Genomic DNA, 22,238 nt, shown 5'->3' with positions numbered 1-22,238 from the left:
TATTTCAAGAGGTTTCTGCACATGCACAACAATAATTCTGTGGCAGATTGCATCATTTTGAAAGTCCTGCATTGATATAATTAGGTGTATGGATTGTGGATATTGTCAATATGTTTACTCAATACTATAAACAATGTATGACAGTTTGTATAGTCCTCGATCATGCATAATTCACCCAGGAATATTCAGTTGGGAGGTGGCCTAATTGAATACTTCGAAAACTAAGCATTGCAGGGCACTTGACTTCTATTGGCATCATATTACAATAACTAACCAAAACACTGTACAAATTCTGACAGAGCATTTTAGTATGAATACAATGTCTCAACAATGAAAAGTGGTTGAGTCTGAACAATGATATTCACACTCATGTTGCCATACCCCTTGTTTTTGGTGGCCATCATACCAGGCCCCCTCGCTTACTTAGTAGTACGTTGCTCCAAAGCACTACCATAACTTGAAACCGCATACTATCTGGAACTGCTCCACAGAGTCCCTTCTACCAAAATATCACAGCAGACTTCAGCTGTAGGGGGTGTTGAACAATGACAATCTGGCATGGTCTTTGCAAAATATAGGGGTCACAGTATTGTATAGCACAATGTTGACTAACGTCACTAAGTTTCTATAAGTTTGAGAATGGATTATATGCACACTCGCCTCTGACTTGTCCAGACTGGGTTTGAATCATAGCCCAGGTATGAAATGTCTTCCCGGTGTTTCACATGCAGGGTGATTCATGCCTTGGACATCCCTTGGATGGACATTAAAATGAGTATCCCATCTGCCAGTATTGTTGGTGGATGTGAAATATCCCACGGTGTTCTTCGTGAAGAGTAGGTGAGTTATTGCTGGTGCCCTTTCCAAATTCCTGTTTCGGAGTGGCAACCCATCCAGGATTGTAACCGACAAACTGCTTTGCTGGAACTGACCCTCCATAATCAAGCATGGTACATAGTCTGATTTATATACACTATACATACCGTATGTCTGTGTGTGTATGTATGTATGTATATATATATATATATATATATATATATATATATATATATTTATATATATATATATATATATATATATATATATATATATATATATATATATATATATATATATTGTTGTGGCCACGGGTACCGAGACACCAGCTTGTCAGTCAGGGGGATTATTCCCCGGTTGTCCTCGGAAGAGCCGGACCTGGGGCCACCGCTCCCAATTAACGTTGTGGTACAGTGGGTTAATTTAGAACTACGAACACCACCCAGTGAACCACGTTCCAGTGTCCACCGTCTAATTATGCCGTTTAACTAGAGGTCACGTGGTTACCTGAGCGGGGAGCGCGCCCTCGGCAAAGCACCAATATTATCTGATTAGATTTTAATGAGGGCAGCCGAGCGTTTTAACCGCTGGTACGTGCCGACTATTTTTGGTCAAATCTGTGGTAATTACCTCCGAGTCTATCGAGGTTCGGACAATGCTGGACCAATGGAAGGAAATGACAAACATGGACAGGTTGTAAGTCAACAATTGATTTATTAATAAGAAAATAAATAAATAAAAAGAACTTTTTATTTCCTGAGTTAAATAAATGAATAAATTCCAAAGCAATCAAAATGAATAGTTTATCATGCAAAATCAATCAAAATAACAGGAAAAAAGACAAAGAGCAGATGCTTATCTGGGGTTGACTTACTTAAAACTAAACACAGACAAGGGTACCCAGCAAATCATTCGGAGGGGAGAGGGGGGGGGGGGAGAAGAGTCTTCTCGCTCACCAGAGAGAAGTCGTCCGTGAAGTGAAAACGTCCTGAAATGTGTGTGTGTGTGTGTGTGTGTGTGTGTGTGTGTGTGTGTGTGTGTGTGTGTGTGTGTGTGTGTGTGTGTGTGTGTGTGTGTGTGTGTGTGTGTGTGTGTGTGTGTGTGTGTGCGCGCGCATGTCTTGTCCGTCGCCAGCACCCAGCCTTGCCATGCACCCACTCGTGAACAGCCTTGAATGCCCGTCGACATCTGCGGGGGGTGGGGGGGGGGACCAAGATCGTCTGTCGCGGGTTTAGACCCTGGTGCTGTGACACGGGCAGCTCCTCACACTTCACAAAACTGGTGATGTCCAGTGACCCACACAGTCCGTTGGTGACTGACCTGCCCCTCACTTGTGACAGACCCGTGCCTCACTCGTTGGTGACCGACCCATACCTCACTTGTCGGCGCTGCTCACACCCACAGGCGCACCACATGCTCGCTTGCTCAAGCACTGGAAAGGACGAATTGCCTGACGAATTGTCCCGTTGTTGGCGCTGGTCAGACACCCACACGCTCACTCGCTCGCTTCTTCCCTCATGTGCTTGCCCTCTTCTTGCTCGCCCGCGATTGCTCGCTCGCGCTTCCTCTCTCGCTTTCTTTCTGGCTCGCTTGCCTGATTCTTGGCTTGCACGCTCGCATGCTTGCTTCAGAACAGACCTCCAATTCTTTTGATATATGCGGCCCGTCTCGGTGGGCGCAGAGTCCCCCCAAGCTCACCCCACCCCACTTGCGCATCGTTACCATGACAACCCGTGCGCTCGAAAAAGGGCGGGCCTCAGCTCTCATGAATGAAATATGTGCATAAACGTTGCTGAAGAAAAAAAAAAGATGGCCGTCAGCGCTCGTGAAAGAAATATGTGCATAAATGCGTCTGTCGTAAAGAAAAAAGCTTCCCATAAGAGAGGGGTTCTATTCTTTATCCTTCTCAACACATCACATTTAAAATCCCATTAGACGTCATGGAGATGGGGCTAATCTGAACATGTATTTAAGGAAATAACTGTCTGAGGACCTGGATGTGTAGATGCATTCATCAGACTCGGTTCTGAAATCTGCAACAATATATATATATATATATATATATATATATATATATATATATATATATATATATATATATATATATATATATATATATATATATACAGTATATATACACAGCTCTGGAAAAAATAAGATACCACTCCAAAAAAAATTTAAATCAGCATCTCGACATGTATGGCAGCCATTCCATTCCAGTGTCTGTTGAATTCTAACACAGGCACACCTCATTCTACTTAGTGAGGTACTGATTAGGTGATCACCTGAACCGAATCTTATTTAACAAGGAAAAGTATAAAAACCACTGCTGTGTTCATCACTATCCTCTTGCAATAGGACCAGATGGATGGCAAAATCAGTGCTCGTAGTACCTCAAAAGTAATTGGAATCAAAAATATAACTATTGACCATGCCAAAAGAGTGGAAAAGAAAAGTTTTGAGTGAGGAAAAGAAGGGTTCAATTCTGGCTTTACTGGCAGAGGGATACAGTGAGCATCACGTGGCTTCCATCTTTAAAATTTCAAAGACGGCGGTTCATAAGAACAAGGTCAAGCAGCAGACATTGGGGACAACAAAGCTACAGACTGGCAGAGGGCGAAAACGACTTTCCACTGACTGAGATGACCGCCAACTCATTCGAATGTCACTCAACAACCGTAGGATGATACCAAGTGACCAACAAAAAGAATGGCTCTTGGGGTAAAGGGGTTTGAGTAAAATGAACATTTTTGTTTTATTCTATAAACTACTGACAACATTTCTCCCAAATTCCAAATAAAAGTAGTCATTTAGAGCAATTATTTGCAGAAAATGACAACTTGTCTAGTCAAAATAACAACAATATCTTTGATCTTTGAATAACAACTTTGATCCTATAAATAGTAAAACCAGAAAAACTGATAATTTTGGAGTGGTCTCTTAATTTTTTCCAGAGCTGGGTGTATGTATGTCTCTATGTATATATATGTATATGTGTATATATATATATATATATATATATATATATATATATATATATATATATATATATATATATATATATATACATATATATATATATATATACATAGTATATATACACAGTATACATATACAGGGTGTCCCAAAAAAATACAACTTTTCATCTGCAAAGAGGATGGTCATAACATATATTTTTTAAAAAAGATATATCGCTGGATAGAAAGCTGAAAGGTTGAAGTTTATTGTACCAATGTCAAAATTGCCACCAAAATTTAAATTTTGGTATAGAATCGTCGTTTTCTTTTAGACCACATGTTCGACGTAGGCTCCACATTGTCCGATTACTGCCTGCAAACGCGTTGTCATGTTCTCCATCACTTTGGGAATCGTTTCCTGAGGAATGTTCTGGATTTCTCGGTGGATATTTTCCTTCAGCTGATCAAGAATCTGAGGCCTAGGGTTTCCATAGATCCTGTCCTTGAGATACCCCCACAAGAAGAAGTTTGGAGGAGTAAGGTCAGGGGAATGTGGTGGCCACTCAACGTCTTCGTAGAGGGAGATAAAGCGGCCCTCAAAATGTTGGTTGAGAAAACGCCTTGTTTCCCTGGCTGTATGGGGCGGTGCCCCATCCTGCTGGAACCACTGTGTTCTCATCTGGATCGGGTTGTTTCTCCTACAGGCCTGAGTACGTAGCTCAGGCAGATAGAATTCCTGAATAATTTCGCGATAGATCCTCTGGTTTACTGTGCAAGTGCGTCCCTGGTCATCTTCAAAGAAGTATGGACCAATTATCCCATACCAACCAACCACCACCCACATGGTGACTGTGAGAACAGATCGAGGCACCAGTTCAGTTGATGCATTACCAGGATTTTCAGTTCCCCAGTACTGAAAGTTTTGCTTGTTTACCTCCCCAGACAAGTGAGCATGGCATTCGTCCGTCATGTGAAGTTTTTTGAGGAAGTCTGCATCTTCCTCCAACTTTCCTGAGAACCAATTTGCAAAGTCTAGTCGTTTGCGTTTCTGTTAATCAGTACGCACCATTTCCGTTTGAATTTTGTATGGAAAGGCATGAATGTCTTGGCGAAGGATCCTCTGAACGGTGCTCTTATGAATGTTTGTCTCGGCAGAAAGTCGTCGAATCGATTTTTTTTGACTGAACGACCGCCTGTCTCACCATTTCCACATTTTCTTCACTACGACCTGTCCTCTTCTGACCACTGTGACCCTTGCGAAGGTCACAGATGGTTCCCACATTGGTAAACTTTGCGATGGTGCACTTTATTGTCTGAAAGTTTGGTGCATGGTGCAAGTGGACACCGAAATGTCTCGAGTAAAAACGTTGCACCTGTATGACACTTTTCGTCTGGTGCCAAAGTTCAACAATTTTCGTCCGTTGTTGTACGTCCGTCTGTTGTAAAGATATATATGTATCCATCCCAGTATATACTATCCATCTTGGCATTTTTCTGGTGCTTGCTTGGTATCAAAATAAACTTCAGGGTCTCTGAAATAAGAAATGAAGCATTAGTGACAAAAAACTACTGCTTTTTTAGGATCAAAGCATTTTAAAAGTTGTATTTTTTTTGGGGACACCCTATATATATGTATCCATCCCAGTATATACCATCCATCGCTTTGCTGTGAGAGAGAGAGAGAGAGAGAGAGAGAGAGAGAGAGAGAGAGAGAGAGAGAGAGAGAGAGAGAGAGAGAGAGAGAGAGAGAGAGAGAGAGAGAGAGAGAGAGAGAGAGAGAGAGAGAGAGAGAGAGAGAGATGGAGAGGATGGAGAGGATGGAGAGGATGGAGAGAGAGGAGAGAGAGGAGAGAGAGGAGAGAGAGGAGAGAGAGAGAGAGAGGAGAGAGAGGAGAGAGAGGAGAGAGAGGAGAGAGAGAGAGAGAGGAGAGAGAGGAGAGAGTGGAGAGAGAGGAGAGAGAGGAGAGAGAGGAGAGAGAGGAGAGAGAGGAGAGAGAGGAGAGAGAGGAGAGAGAGGAGAGAGAGAGTGAGAGTAAAACCCAAGCTTACCTTGCCGTGATATATAACCCCCCGGGGATCTTTGACTGGACAAGGGTTCAACATGACCATAATCGCCGCGAAACACAGAACGCCATTTCCTGTGTGTTTTGCATTTTACGGTGATGGCCCTGCTTCACACAGGGGCAACAAAGGTTTCACAGGTTTGTATTGTCTCCTGAACCAGATAGTATGGACAAGACTGAAGTACAACACAATGACTGGTAGATCGTAGGTAAGGAAGGGCAGAATGCAGTCATTGCTGCTGTGTTCACTTCTCATCTTGCTTCTTGATGTTGTGTAGTTTATGCTGCTCTGGATTTTTCTTATTCCTTGTGTTTTTTTTTTGCTTCTTTGTCTGCTTCTATCTTTCTGACCTGTCTTTCTTCTTCTTCTTCTTCTTCTTCTTCTTCTTCTTCTTCTTCTTCTTCTTCTTCTTCTTCTTCTTCTTCTTCTTCTTCTTTTTTTTCTTCTTCTTCTTCTTCTTCTTCTTCTTCTTCTTCTTCTTCTTCTTCTTCTTCTTCTTCTTCTTCTTCTTCTTCTTCTTCTTCTTCTTCTATTTTCCTTCTTCTGTCTGCCTTTCCTTCATTTCTTCTTTGTTATCTTTTTGTCATCCTTCTCCTTCCATCTTCTTCCTTTCTTTCTTCTTTCTTCTTTCTTAGCACTGATTTCACATCACAATTTTCTATCACATTTTATCACAGTGTTTGACTTGTTTTTTAATCCTTGTTGAGCTTCAGGATAGACAATGTTGCATGTTTTTCCACGTGGTGCCAAGATAAAAACGTTTTTGCCATTGCCAACTCTGAAACAACCAACAAAGAGTTGGCCATGAGAAAAGCATGGGCTTTGCTGGTTGAGGATAACAACTTTGAGTGATTGTCTCTGTGCCTTGTTAATGCTCATGGCCAAACTGTGGTGGACAGTGAACAGGAGCCTTTTAAATTGAAATGGCAAGTCAGAATGGATGATTGGAATATGTGGCATGAGTCATCCTGTTCTGCTGCATGGACACTCATGACTGTGGCTTTAATCAGGTCAGGTCAGGTATGGGAGCATGCGCCAGAGCAACACGACGCTGCGTCCACTTTCCGCCGGTGATCTAGGTGCTTCCGTCTGGCCAGCCCCCAGGCAGATGCCTGGCCCATCCCCATCTCCTTGAGATTCTGATCAACCTGCTGCAACAGTGTGGCACGTGGTTGGCTCATTGGCCTCCTCCACACATGAGGCTCCCTTGCTGAGAGAATCTGGTGAGCAGGATCAGCGTCAACAAAATGAGCCACATGTCCATACAGCTGCAGCTGACACTCACAGACGATGCAGGAAACATCTCATTTGAGTCTCGCTCAGAAACTGCTCATTGGACACAAATTCTGACCAGCGATAGCCAAGGATTCTACGAAAAGACCTGGTACCAAAGGAATGAAGTCTCCATCTCAGATCCCTGGTCAGAGTCCAAGTCTCACATCCATAAAGCAAGACTGGAAGCACAAGGACCTGAAGACTCGGACTTTCGTCCTCCCGCACAGGTACTGACAGTGCCACACCCCATGATCCAATGAATCCATGACTCCCCAGGCCCGACCCAGACATATCTTGACCTCTGGCTCACAGTCAGCGGACACATGAATATCACTACCAGGGGAAGTAAATCTCCCCATGACCTCAACATCCTCACCAAAAACAGGTACAGAAAAGATAGCAGCATCTAAGATTTCATTGAAAGCCTGGATCTTAGTTTTGACCCAAGAAACCTGTAATCGCAGTGGTTCTAACTCCTCATTCAGTATGCCGAGGGCCCCCAAAAGGATATCCAGTGTCTCTGCAAAGATATCTGCATAATTTGCGAAATCAAGGTAAGAGATCTTGATATTCCTAAATGATGCACCGCAGCTTGATCTCTCTGACATCCTCCAGAGAAACCATTACATACAAGTACTAAAAAGTGTGGGGGCCAGTACACACCCCTGACGAACTCCAGTGCCAACTGGAAATAAGTCGGAGATGATATCAGCACATCTCACAGCACTCTCAGTTCCACAGTACAATTGAGACATCAGATTAATCAGTTTTGGTGGCACCCCACGAAGATGAAGAATCTTCCAGAGGGCATTCCAATTCACCAAATCAAACACTTTGCAGAGATCAACATAGGCTGGAAGCAGCCCCTGCCAAAACTCTCATCTGCGTTCGGTGAGGACCCAAAGGGCAACGAGACAGTCAATCCTTGACCTCTTCGGTGTAAGGCCTGATTGCTCTGGGCGCTGGTGCTCAAGCAGATGGTAGCGAACCCGATCAAGAATTATCCGAGAAAAGACCTCACCCGGCGCTGAAAGCAGCGTCACCTCTTGGTAGTTGTTGCAGTCCTGGTGATCACCTTTCCATTTCCAGAGAGGGACAACAAAGCTCCTCTTCCGGTGATGCCTGTGTTCCAGGCAGAACACAGAAATGCATACAATAACATGAGTACAGCATTTCCACAAGCTTTGAGAAGTTCAGAATGGATGCCACAAATCCCAAGAGCTTTACCCCATTTCAACCGGTTCACCGCAGCCTGTAATTCCATCAACGAAGGTGGATCACAGTTGATTGGAGGGTCAGCAATATGGATACCCCTGACATCCAACTCAACAGCTGGTGGATCAGTCTGGTACAGCCGCTCAAAGTAACAGGCCCAGTTGGCCTTCACTTCAAACTCATCTGTCAAGAGCCCACCACCCTCCGCTCTAACTGCAGTACACTGAGGAATGGGTTTGGAGGAATGCAATGCGTGAATTCCCTTGTAAGCTGGATGAAGAATTTTAGATGGGGGTGGGGGGGAGGTACATGTAGGGGGTAGATGCTCTGCACCCTCACAGATTCCTCACACATTGTTCTACTTGTCCACCCTCAGCACACGTACAGTTTTATGCTGCCATTAAGCCTGGCCCTGCAACTCTGATTAACAGTATCCAGTGTCCATTGAGTCAAAATTCTTCTTCGCCCTACCATGAGTTCAAAGACATCCACTGGCAACATCAAGGATGGTGGTCTTGAAGGCACTCCACAACTCTTCAAGATTGCCGAAAGTACCCAGACCCCCCAAATCCCTACTCAGTCTGTTTGCAAGCTCCTCAGCTACCCTTTTATCCTTGAGCTTGCGAACATCCAGCCAAGGCTGGGATGGTACCATTCTCCCGGATTTAAGCAGCATCTTCAGAGTTGCTTCCACAAGCCTGTTGTCGGTATTGAGGATCTGAGCATTGCGGAAGACCCTGCAGTTCTGGATCATCCTCCAGCAATCATCAACAAGCATATGGTCAATCTCCTTTGCCACTCCGCCAGCGTTAGAATACCAAGTCCAGCGATGAGCTTGTGGGTGCTGAAACCATGAATCCATGACTTCTTGAAAGTTAGGGAATTTAGTGCTATTCTGGTTCACAATTCTAGACCCATGAGGGCCAACACACGTCTCATAACCATCTCTATCAGTTCCAATTGATGCATTGAAATCCCCCAAGATGAGAAGAGTATCTCGCCTGGGGCATTGATCAACCACAGACTTGAGCGTGGCATAGAATGCATCCTTCACAGTGAGATCACTTGCTTCAGTCAGAGCATATCCAGAGACCAGCCAACGACAACCAAAGAGTGACAAATCCTTCGTCTCATATTCTGCTCGTTGCCCGTTGTTACCTCAATTATTGTTTGAGTCAGTTGATTGGACACAGGTTCAATAACTCCTTGGTATGGTAACCATCAGAGCAACCAGACCAATAGTAGGTGTAACCAACCGCCATGATCTCGCCACTCTCTGGTCTACGAACCTCAGAGAGTGCTGCAATACCGATGTCCAAACGCTTGAGCTCAGATGATAACAGAGAGGTGATCATCCTCTCTTAGGGACAGGACATTCCAAGCACATACCCGAAGGGACCACCTCAGGTTAACCCAAGGAGACCGTCATCTGCTGGACGACACCTCAGCACCACCCCAACACACACAACGGCAAATTTTGTTTGCGTTTTTCTTTTGTTTTGTGGCATGAAGGGTTTTACGGTGGCCAGAGTGCAAATTCTACCACCAACTACCTCAAAAAAAGTAACTCAACTGCAGGAGGATGCCGCAGACACAGTTGGGCACTAGATATAGATATCCATTGGCTCACAACTAGCTCCTCTGCCCATTGTTAACATGCTTCTCCTCCACCCAAAAGAAAGCAAGCCAATATTAAAGAGAAAATGAAAAAATACATGCCTAATCATGTGAACATGCCTAATCAGGTATCACCTCTGTGGCTGCTTTGTTTAAAGGATCAAATTGACCTTTTTTCACCGGCTTTGTCAAGACTGTTGAAGTTGAACATTGGAAGGAGCCAATGACGAGTTGTTCATCAATAAGATAAGCCACTGTATCCATCAGCTTCCATGGGCAGGTGGTTCTGGTGCAAGGACACAACTTTACCATCACAAAAAGCTGTACAAGGTATATGTCATCAAGATTCAGCATGGTATCATCATCTGTCATACTAGGGGAAGGTCAAATGGGCAAGCTAACATCTGTTTAGTTCATGTCTTCAGCCAGAATGTCGACAAGCAGGAAATAATCATTCCAGAAAAAACAGCTTGAAATCAAATATGTGCCTTTCAGAGTCTGACACTCAGGCAATTCAGATATTTAATCAATATTCAATGTGTTAAATTGATGGAAATCTTTGCTTTTCCAAGCAGTATTCTTCAGATGGGATGTTATGGTCTGTGTAAGAATGGGATAGGAAGAACAGTAATTCTGAGTATGAACCAATGAATCCACAGAGGCACAAACACCCAGTATATGGATTCAGGAGAGTTTTGGCAGGATGGAAATTTATCGAAATCATGATCTCGAAGAGATGACCATAGGGTTGGCAGGATAGGACAGATGAAATGGACTCGCCTTTGAGAAGTCTTCTCTGGGTTTGATGCCCAACATAAATAAACTGTCATCCTCGTGTTTTGCAGGATGGGCGTTGTTACATCAATGGATGTGCTGTCTGTGACTTAGCCATTAAACTGGGGACCCATCTCCCAGCAATTGTTTCTGCTGGACACTAAAAATCCCACGCTATTTTTCGACATATAATAAGTGAGTTATCGCCACAACCCTGGCCAAATTAGAAATTTGGCGACAGTAATAATGCTCAATTTAATGGTACAAACAAGTGTGCCAATCCATAATTGAATCCTGGTCCAACATACAGGGTGTCCACAATGTTTTGTCAAATCAATAAAATACTCACCAATTTTTTTTTTCAGACCAATTGAAAATGTACGATAGCTGCGACTAAATGATTTAAGAACGCGTGTCGGTAGATTCGCTAATATCAGGGATGCATTTCATTTTGTAATCTCTCAAATATCTCACTATAATCTCAGGAAAATGTCGCACAGAAGAGAAGCTGGCACAGAATCATTCTCTGTTATGAGAATGACGATGCACAAACCAATCCATTGGATACTTGAGCTATGTACCATTATTAAAAGGTACATGTAATGTCAGGTAATTATGTAATAAACGTACATGCAACAAAAACCTAACTGTACTAGAGATAAATCCGAAGTTACACAGGGTAACAAGATGTGGACATCCTTTACATTTGGTAAATAACATAAGGACATTAAGAACCATTTCCTTTTTGTGTAAGAAGCTGCACATTACTGGTGATGAAAGGTAGAGGGATAGAAAAATTGGCTGTGTGCTTGCCATTGCACCAAGTCTAGGTTTGATAAACAATGGGAACAAACAAATAAAATTGCCATTCTGATTGTGTGTTGCAAGGAGCGCTGCATCTAGGCGCACGCAGTCCTTAGATGGGGATGCAACACGAGATGTCGGTCTCAATTGAAGTTGGGGATGCCAAAAATCCCACCATTGTGTGCTGCTATCTCGACCATATTCCCTGCCTGTAAATGTTGAATGGATGTAGATATTGTTGGATACAGTTCATGGTAAGAATGTGGTGAGTACCTAAAAGATGAGTAAGCTGAAGGATCAAGTTCATGGGGTGCAGACAAGCACAGGTATGATGGATCAAATGGCCTCCTGTGTCGAGGTTTTCTTGTATATCTTTGTAAAAGGTGACATGTGTTTTCTGGTGCTTATTGAATTATTTGTGCATAATTAGCTTGCATGCTAAAGTATATTTCATGATATTTTGAAATACACTTCAGCATGCAAGTTCTGGAAAAGCAAACTAGGAAATTACCCTGGTCTGCATTGACAGAGCAACATGCCTGATGGTGCTTCAAAGATATTCAATCGATATTAAATAGCCAACAGCCATGCTGTTCTTGTGATTGTCTGTCTTAATCCAGCCAATCAGTACCCACTCACATATCAGGAACATATCACATTGATGTTCCTGCAAATCACACAGACAAGAAAATGTCCAGGCTCTATCCTGACCTGCAAGTGCTTTCAAATCCTCATCGATTGAACCGAGAACATGCTTCCTAAGAATAATTTTTTTTTCATGTCTTCCCCAACATACTGTTGTGGCCGGGGGTCGGGGGAGAAGAACACTAAGGGGGGAAACTATCTCGGGTTCCCACCAGACTCCCCAGAATCGCAGACCGTTGCACACAGATAACTCCGTGATTGCGAACATCAGGTTGCGAACCGACTGTGAATGCCAATAACTCAACCACGTGACTTAGGGTACTCCGTCTAATATCGGTTACCTAAAAATAATCACGTGACCTAATTACCAGGGGACACGCTCTCAGTACACCTTGTCCGAACCGGGTCTCCTTACCGGATCAGATGCAGCCGAGCGACACTGCCAAGGAACGTACCGGCTTAAAGAACGGATCGTTGGGAATAAAGTCCCAGCTCGGCGAGGAAGCGTACCATGCTGAAAAAATGAAAGAAAAGGCAAAAACGAGCTGGGAACATTTCTACACAATCATTTATTAACAGGCAGGTGAGGAAAAATATGTGGCACAGTGAATAGATTTATTGTTGTGTGTAAGCAGAGATTGAAAGAAATGTGAGGTGCGTCAACAAAACAAGCAACTTACTAAAGCAGATACAGAACAGACCTATCCCAATATCATTCTTCTGCAATCTTAACTTAAACGAGGACAGGTGCCATGAAATACAGGCACGCACGCATGCACACACACACACACACACACACACACACACACACACACACACACACACACACACACACACACACACACACACACACACCACGATGAAGAGGAGATGATGAGAAAAAAGAAGAGGAGATGAGGATAACAATCTCATAATACCTTGTACGGTTGACCAACCGCACCACCCAGTACGTTTTGGGGGGATGCTCCGTTGAACGATTTCTCCTTGATTGTTGGTGCATCATCTCCTGCTTGGCTACAGTGCTGGCAAAGCATCTGCACCGATCCAGAGAAAGGGCAAGGCCATCAGGTTTGAGGAAGGGACTTTAGGTGGAGCCAGGTGAGTGCGTTGTCCAGCGGCAAGAGGCATATCCAGCGGCAAGGATGGGTGGAGAAGGTGGATGGGTGGAGCCAGCGGCGAGGGAGTGGAGATTCCAGAGAAGGCGGAGATCAAGAGTGAGTGGGCGGAATGGCAGAGCGGACTTGTGGAGCAGCAGGCAAAGCAGAGATCGATCCAAAGCCAGGCAAAGATAATGAGGACAGCCACGACGCCGAATACGACTACCACTCCGGACGGCCTCACGATCCGTCCTTGAAAGGTCCGATGGTGCAGGGCGGGGCTCCGCCTCGAAGCAATGCATCATCACCCAAATCGGGCGCTCCCATTGGGTCCCGACTACCACATGGCCCAGCTGCTATGGCCAGAAACGGCCTTATTGTACATCCGGCGAGAGATCGCGGAGCTGTGAAATTGTCTCGCTCTGAACTCCGTGCTATGAATTGCCTTGCACCGAACTCCTAGGCCATGCCTCGGTGACTGCCGAGGGGCGCGTCAGCCCCACATGCCCGCCCGGGCACCCCCGGCGACCTGCATTTAGCGCTGGTCAATGCGTTTGTTCCGTTGTACGCCATGCAGCCCGAGCGATCCGGGCCATACAGCATGCCTCTGCTTGGTGGCGGCTACATCAAGGTGGAGACGCGAGAAGACCTCCATCGTCCGTGGGAGACACCGGTGGCGAGCGAAGATCGACGGTAAGATGTTATTGTAAACCCAAACGCAGACTCGAATAGAGATGTGTGCCATGCATGCCCCGTACTGTGCGATGGATTGAAGGAAAGGATTGGATATAATTCGGGTTGAAAAGAGCATGCCACGTGCATCCTGTATGGTGTTGGGATTTAACGTATGGTTCTACTCTTCCCTTTGACACCATATCTAGCGGCGGAGGATTTTTCTATCATGTACGTTGTGCTTCCTTTGGTCTCTGCGAGGACGCATTCTTATCGTGGAGGATGTTACTGTGATTTTTAGAAGCGGCCGTCTGGGTGCAGTGCCTGCTTGGATTTATTTCAGGAATAAGAGGAAAAGAGTTGGAATGAAAATAGAGATATAATCAGACCTAACTATGAGATTCACACACGCACTTTGTCCCATTTGATCCATTAGGCATGAGGGAAAGGTCTCACTGCACGTATATTATTGAAATAACTGTCGGGGGACCACTGTATGATGGATGCCGTTGCCTAAGAGGCATGCGGTTTTCAGAACCGCAACAATACTTTGGCTTTCGTGAAATTGCATCAAGTTGATGCCTCCATGTTGGAAATCTCAGAGGCACGGTCTTTCAATGGCATTGACTTGAGCATTAGTCATTGCAAGATGAAGATCTCCCTCATTGTGGTACATTATTTTCTCTTTGATACAATCTGAGGCCATTGTGCTCCAGTCAATTTTTCAATTTCATTTTGTGCTCCAGTAAGTTTTTCAAAAATTTTCAATTTCATCTTTCTTCATCTTTGTGTACCTCAGCTTCTTTCAGGGCCTTGTCTAGGTTGCCAGTTTAATTTTGTAGTCCAGAGGTTGTCCTTTATTTTGCTATGTGTCCACCTCAGTTCCCTTTCAGTATTTTGTCCACTGGTACATCATTGGAAGAATAATCTGGTACATTTTTCATTCCCCTACAATACTTGCACTCTGCTCCGGAAGATGATGGTCCTCGCCCTGGCTTTGAGGAGGCCAAAAATCCTCCCCTTCACCCAGCCGATTTTTTTCTGACACATCAATTCCTTCGCAGAGTTTCTTATGCAAGCATTGGAGGTACACATGCAAGAGCTTAAAATGCTCCCATTTCCCCACAGCCCTCATTTGCCTGGCTGTACAGAAAAACGCTGCGGTCCTACATTTCACCTCCTTCCACCAGGCTTCTGAGGTAGGGAAGAGGCACCGAATGTTTTGTCAATTCCTATACTTCCGAACATCGGAAAGCACTAAACTGTCATCCCGCAAAAGGTGACAGGTAAATTTCCAAAGTTCAGAGCACTGAGCGCATACCCCATCTAATTCTATACCCAAAGACAAACAATGGTGGTCTAAAAAGGCCACTGCGTGAAGTACCATGTCCGGATCGCAAAAAATTCATGACAAAAGGAAGGAATCGATCCTAGCCCGTCTGGTACCAGCCTTATCAGTCCAGGTGATATTACTCTTTCACGCACATGTGTCCCTCAGCCTATAATCCTGAGCAAGCCCTTTAAGGGCCCGTGTCGATGAGTCCTGGACAAATCTGTCGACATCTATGTTAAAATCTCCCCAACAATCATAGTGGTAGAAGTGGAAAGGAGGAGCTCCAACTGGTGCAGGAACTCCACTATTTCACACCCTCTCTGAGGGGCGTTCACATTGAACAGGTCAGGGGGGTCGATGACACAACCACCATGATCGAGGCCAATCACCCAGGAATAATTTAATGTAAACCAAGGAGCTTGACATTCAGACTCTTAATAAAGAACCCTAATCCTGCCGCACTGTTAGTATTACTTCCAGACCAATAAGACTCTCCGCACCGCCAATTTGCATGGAGGTATCCATACTCCCCGTGTGGAATATGACATTCCTGCAAAATGCAGATGTCCCATTAAAAATTGTATAGTTCTTCAAAGACAATGACACTCCGGACTTTGGTACAGACTCCCCGTACGTATAAAGATGTTACTTTAAAATTTATAAGTGTTAGCACATTAATCACCAACCAAGGTGCAGAGCACAGAAGGGGAGTCTTAGGACCTATGAAGCTCCTGCCTCATTGACAGTACACAACATGCTATGATGCTTCTTCCTCCTTCAGTTATTCCTGCAGCTGGGGGCCCCAAGCATGCTGGAGAGCCACTCATCATCAATACAAACGTTCTCCCTGGGCAGCTGAGCCAAGTCCTCCCCTTCCAGAGACAAGAAGTTATCAGGCAGCCCCTTGTTGCCCGAGGAGAATGAGAGGCCCCCCAGCATGTCCATGAATGTTAAGGCTGCAGTCGTCTCCGGAGTATGGGGACGAGGGTCATGGGATGGGAAGGGGAAGAACGGGGATGGGGGAGGGGGATGGGAATGGGAAGATCAGGGAGAGGTCCTCTGGAGACCAGCTGCAGCCCTTCCTGGCTGATCCCGACCCCACCGAGCGAGCTCTACCCTGGACCTGGATGGGTGGCTGGACGAATGGGGGACTTTTGACCCCACAGTGCCCTTGGCTTCTGCTAGATTGTTCTTGCTCTGTGGGGCCTTGCCCAGGGGAGCCTTCCCTCTCTTTCCTTGCTCCTCCGCTGGCACTTTTTAATTGGCGTCTATTGTTCATTGTCCTCTGCACCAGAGGAGCTCCTCACAATCAACTGTTCCACAAGTGAAGCAGCTTCTGAGACAGGCACGTCCACTGGCCCCGCTGCCGGAGCCACCTTAGTCGGTTCCTCCTTTTACACCACAGTGGGCCCCGACACCCGACAAAACCACATCCAGGTCTCTCTCTTTAGGAGGCTTGAGGACTATGGCCCCAACGCCTTCTCCTCCTTCTCATCCTCCTCCTCCATCCCTCCCTCATCCTCAACTGTTGGGGGAGTGGGGGAGGAGGAAGGGTGGGTGGGGGAGGAAGGCAAAACAGGCACAGCTCCCCTGCTTGGCACAGGGGCAATACCCCTACCCACCCACAGATGCACGCATCTTACTGGCCTAACTCTGTGGGCAGGAGTGGAAGGTGTGCCCCAATGCACCACAAAGGCTGCACTGCACCTGTGTGGTGCAGCGCTCGCTTAAATGTCCCAACTGTCCACACTGGGAGAAAAATTGTTCTTTCCACCCAGAAATAATGTGATAGTTTACTGCATCCACGGAACACTTTGGGCTGCCCCGCGTAAGATACTTGCCCATGTTCCATCCCAATAACAATCCTGTTAGAGTTGTGGGTGACCGTTCCATCATCCTTAACCCGTAACTTGACGCGATATTGCCGAGTCCCACTCCATATACCCAAACCATTTCGGATAAACCGTGGTGGGGTTTTGACATTCACAAAGCGAGACAACCAAAACTTAACATAATAATCTGTAATGCTATCATTGCAGAGGTGGACCATCATGACCCTCTCATGATCGAGGGGCCTCGATCACCCAATCAGCCAGAGACTCAGCTGACCGAGTGGCAGTCCACCGCACCCAGAACTTGGCAAGCCTTCCAGCGGACAAGAAGGACACATCAAAGCCTTGGGCCAAAGAGATGAGGAAAAAAAGTCGGTAGCCATAAACCCCTGCACACCCAACAAAACCTCTCAACCAAAAGTCTCACTAGCTGGAACGGCACCATCCTTAACCAACTGAAAACACTATACTGGGGTTCTGGGGAGGGTGGGGCCAACACTAGGGATAAAGGGGGAGAGGGAAGGAGGGAAGAGGTGGCGAAGGGTAGCACTGGTCTTCCCTCCTGCTTGGTGGGCGAGGCCTACCAGACAGGAGGAAGGCCGGTGAAAAACAGGAAGGGAAAAGACGAATGAAAACATAGGACAAACAAGATAAAGAAGATGGTAAAAAAAACAAGTAAACAAGATGGGGAAATTAAGAAATGCACTGAACAAACACAACAAGGCTCAGAAACCCCACCATGTCCAAGCTCCATGTGTGCTGTCTCCGTACCTGTTTTCAGTCACTACTGACTATTAATACATTGCAGGACCTATTAGTGCATTTACATTTATATTTTATCATGAAAGCAAATCGCACAAAACAGGAAAAAGAAAAATGCATTCGTAAATACCAAAAAAAGGACCCCTGTCGACTCTATCATCATAGATTGTAAAAGCAGGTGAGAGAACACGGCATTGTGCCAAATGAAGTTCCACTTTCTGCACATTCCTTTATCTTTTCTTCACGAAATGGAATTGTCTGCACAGTAGTTTCAGGCTGCTAGGTTTCATGGTTTTGGAGCTATGGAAGAGATGGACACACACACACACACACACACACACACACACACACACACACACACACACACACACACACACACACACACACACACACACACACACACACACACACACACACACACACACACTTTTATTAGTACTAGTGGACCCATTGTTCCGATGGACCAAATTTTCATTTGTCTTCACAGCTTTGTTGCATACCTGCCTGCTGTACTGCTTGAGCATTAGCTTGCCTTTCGCCAAGCCAATATGTGCTTGGGGCCAACGCGGGGATTATATATTTTCGTTATTATTATTGCCATATGATACTACTATTATTATTATTGTTGTAAATATTATTAGTGTAAATTAATATATGCATTGTTACAATGTTATCATTTTTTTTTGTGATATATTTTGTAATTATAATGAATGCCATGCCATGGTCGAAGGACATATTAAGTTGCTTTATATTCCTTAACATGGCGTATGTTTAAAACATGGGAATTCTCACAGATTTTTTTGTAGTCCAGTTCAGTCTTAAAGGGTCTACAGGATCTACAGTCTTCGGTGTCTTTTGGGCCCTCCGGGACTTTTATGCCCTCGCAGACTTTTGGAACTTTCAGGTTCTTGGGGTCTTGAGGGTCTTTGGGGTCTTCAGTGACTTTGGGGTCTTAGGGGTCTTCATTGACTTTTGGTTCTTGGGAGGTCTTGGGGATCTTTTGTGACTTTTGGTTTTCTTGGGGGTCTTATGGGTCTTCGTTGACTTTTTGGTCTTGGAGGTCTTTTAGGTCTTCTGGGTCTTCAGTGACTTTTGGGTCTTGGGGGTCTTTGGGGTCTTGTTTGTCTTGGGGGTCTTAAGGGGTCTTCATGGTCTCGAGGGTCTTGGGGGGGTCTTCTGGGTTTTTGGAGTCTTGGGGGTCTTAAAGGGTCTTCAGGGTCTTGGGGGTCTTAAAGTTTGAAGGGGTCTCAGCAGTCTAAAGGGTCAAAATGTACATTCAAATAGTGCGTAATTAATGAATAGACAAAAAGTATGACACATACGCCGCACCCACGCACCCACGCGCTGACACACGCACACACACACACACACACACACACACACACACACACACACACACACACACACACACACACACACACACACACACACACACACCTCATCCATTTGTAGTCGATTAGCAAAGACAACCCATCGCTTCGCTGATGGGAATAATAAAAAAGGGGTGGGGGAGAAAAAGGGAGGGAGGAGGGAGAGAGGACAGAGAGGAGGGAGGTGGAAAGGGGCCAGAGAGAGGGATAAGGGTGGGAGAGAGAGGGATCGGGATGGGAGAGAGAGGGATCAGGATGGGAGAGAAAATCTTTTTCATGTTGAGATAAGGGCTCTTGTGCACAAATTATATACTCATTTCTCTTAATTTGCTTTCAAAAGCTTTTAAACAATATGGAACTATAAAATCTGTTGTAAAGCATTGCCTAAAGTTACTTTGTCACCATATAAGGAATCCATCCATCCATTCATTGGGACCATACTCTGTGCAGAGCGTTGGTGCTGTCTGAACAGTCTCCTTGGCTATTGGACACAATCCTGGATGGGCCGCCACTCTGACACAGATATAAGGAATGGTTTGCCAAGAAACATCATCTGCAAAGGCACTGAGACAAAGGTGAGATAAAGATTTAAATTGTCTGCAGCATTAAACATGCTTATCGGGTCTCTCACAATGAGAAAGTCAGAACTCATTACATTTGCAGAATGAATTGCTCATGGTATGAGTTTCTTTGTTTGCTCATCTCCTCAAAACGTGTTACATCTGCAGGGTGGACTGCCTGTAATTTGCGAGTTTCATTGTTACAATGTTTGCCTGACAGGCCACGAGTGAGTGGAATAGAATCTCTGTTCAAATACACTGTGATCTTGATAATTCCATCAATTTGTAACAGAGCTTTTAAAAACTTAGTCCGCTGATCATTGATTAATATGTTTGCCCTTCTCGTATTGAGAAAGTGCTCTCCTGAATCCACTAGAAAATACTCAATACCCCCACTGTACCACTCAAAGCGAACATTTCAAATCAGATGACTTTCAAACCATATGACAATAATAATAACCAATGTATAATCCCCGTCCTGGCCCAAGCACATCTGGGCCTGGTGAAGGTTCTGATTAATTAGTTCATGCTTAGTTAAATGAAATGTGTACCACCCCCATCTCTTATGTGTGCTGCTCTGATACTTTAAAATATACTTGATAATGGATCATTGCATATATAATCTTTTCTTTGTTTCACTGTGTTGGCAACTTAAAGCTACTTTGGTTGGCACCAGTGAGTCGTGCACCAGTGAAGCAGTAATGCATAATTCTAATTAATGAGTGCTGAATAACATATTTGCTGAGAACACAGGTCTGTTATGTTGAAGTGTAGAGTGTACGAGGTGCAGTGGGACGCAAGAAGCACGCGGGCCACCATCTACTCCACTTTATTGCGCGACCAGAAGCACACTCCTGCCACCCCTAGCGGGCAAGGCATGATATACGAAAACCCAATCACGTGACACAGCACACTCCTCCCCTCGTAAAATGACCCGTCACATGATGAACGGACAATCACAACATGACCATCTGAAACCCATCAACACTCATAATCCTCCAAGTACCGCGGCCGCACTCTGACCCGCCTCGGACGGGCAGCGCCACCAGACAGCCCAGGCTCAGACGCCTCCCGGCTCGGTCGAGGTGACACCCTCGCCGGACTCGCACTTTCCGCAACACCAGACACCCCCGACCGCCCAGCCTGCTCGACGTCCCCGGGTAGGACAGCATCAGGCGAAGACCCCCTTGGCGTCGGCCCAACCAGCCCCGGCGACACAACGTCAGGTGCCGGCGATACTACCGGTGGGGGTCCCGCATCGTTCGGCCCGGGGAGGTGTGGGGGGGGGTGACGCTGAACAGCGATCATGCATTTGGTCCACGTGCCGCTTCCACACATCCCCACCATCAGTCCGCACCATGCAATTCGCCGGCCCCAGCACCACAGAGACCACCGCCGGCACCCATTTGGAACCGTGGAAATAATCGCGTACCATTACCCGCTGCCCCACCTCGAAGCTGCGCAGCCGCGTCGGACGCGACATTGCCCCACTCCCCGACCCTCCAGGTCGCAGCAAATCCAGCCTGGACCGCAAAGCCCGTCCATAGAGACGGATAGCAGGCGAATCACCCGTGACAGGATGAACTGCGTTCCTGTAATGGAGCAAAAAGACATCGACCACCGTCTGCACAGGTGGAACACCCCCCCTGCGCAAAGCCCGCTTCAACATCTTGACAAACGACTCAGCTTGGCCATTCGTCTCAGGGTGATACGGTGCGGACCTTAGGTGCCGAATACCATTCTGGCGCATAAACTCATCAAATACACCCGCGACGAACTGCGGACCATTATCAGAGACCAGGATCTCCGGCAACCCTTTATTAGCAAAGATCGTCCTCAGCTTCTCTACTGTAATTTTTGCTGATGTATGCTGCATTACTACAACCTCCGGCCATTTAGAGAATGCATCGATCACAATCAAAAACATTTTGCCATTAACCGGTCCCGCAAAATCTACATGGACCCTCTGCCAAGCTCGGTCTGGCACAGGCCAGAGACCCGAAGCTCGACGCGGGTTATCAGCATCTGTCTGGCACGTGCCACAACGCTTAACCAACTGCTCAATGTCTTCGTCCAACCCCGGCCACCACAACAGGCTACGAGCAAGACTCTTGGTCTTCACGATGCCAAGGTGACTGACATGCAGTTCATCCAAACACCGCTGCCTGAACTTCGGTGGAATCACGGTCCTCATTCCCCACATTACGCACCGTTGGACCAACGACAGCTCCGCTGCGCGTGACGTGAAAGGTTGAAATGCCGGTGTCGAAGGCAAATTGCTCCAATTCCCCGTAGAAATCGCCTGGACGACACGGGCAAGCACCGGATCACGAGCCGATTCCACCGCGACCTGCCTGGCCGTGACCGGCCCGCTTTGGACCTGGCCCAGCGCGAACACATCGACCCGGTCGCTCAACTCAGACGCAGCTGGACCCTCTGCACACG

At 45.9% G+C, this 22,238-nt stretch overlaps 1 protein-coding gene across 4 annotated transcripts in view; it reads left to right on the top strand.

Moving 5' to 3' along the window:
• The window catches only part of LOC147023065 (uncharacterized), a 73,998-nt gene that overhangs the window by 20,705 nt on the left and 31,055 nt on the right, over nucleotides 1-22,238 (top strand). For all 4 annotated transcript variants that reach the window (XR_015059728.1, XR_015059727.1, XM_085887116.1 and 1 more), the window contains exon 4: nucleotides 19,684-19,808. Coding sequence is in view for 2 of the 4 variants with exons in the window: in XM_085887116.1 (XP_085743242.1) it covers nucleotides 19,684-19,808 (125 nt within the window). In the remaining 2 variants the exon portion in view is untranslated. The remainder of the gene's footprint in view (nucleotides 1-19,683; nucleotides 19,809-22,238) is intronic.

This window comes from Eptatretus burgeri, chromosome 7 (assembly GCF_056783735.1).
Source record: "Eptatretus burgeri isolate ZD-2024b chromosome 7, Ebu_testis_v1, whole genome shotgun sequence".
Taxonomy (NCBI): domain Eukaryota; kingdom Metazoa; phylum Chordata; class Myxini; order Myxiniformes; family Myxinidae; genus Eptatretus; species Eptatretus burgeri.
The sequence above is the reverse complement of the archived record's forward strand: the minus strand, read 5'-3'. Positions and strand labels throughout refer to the sequence as shown.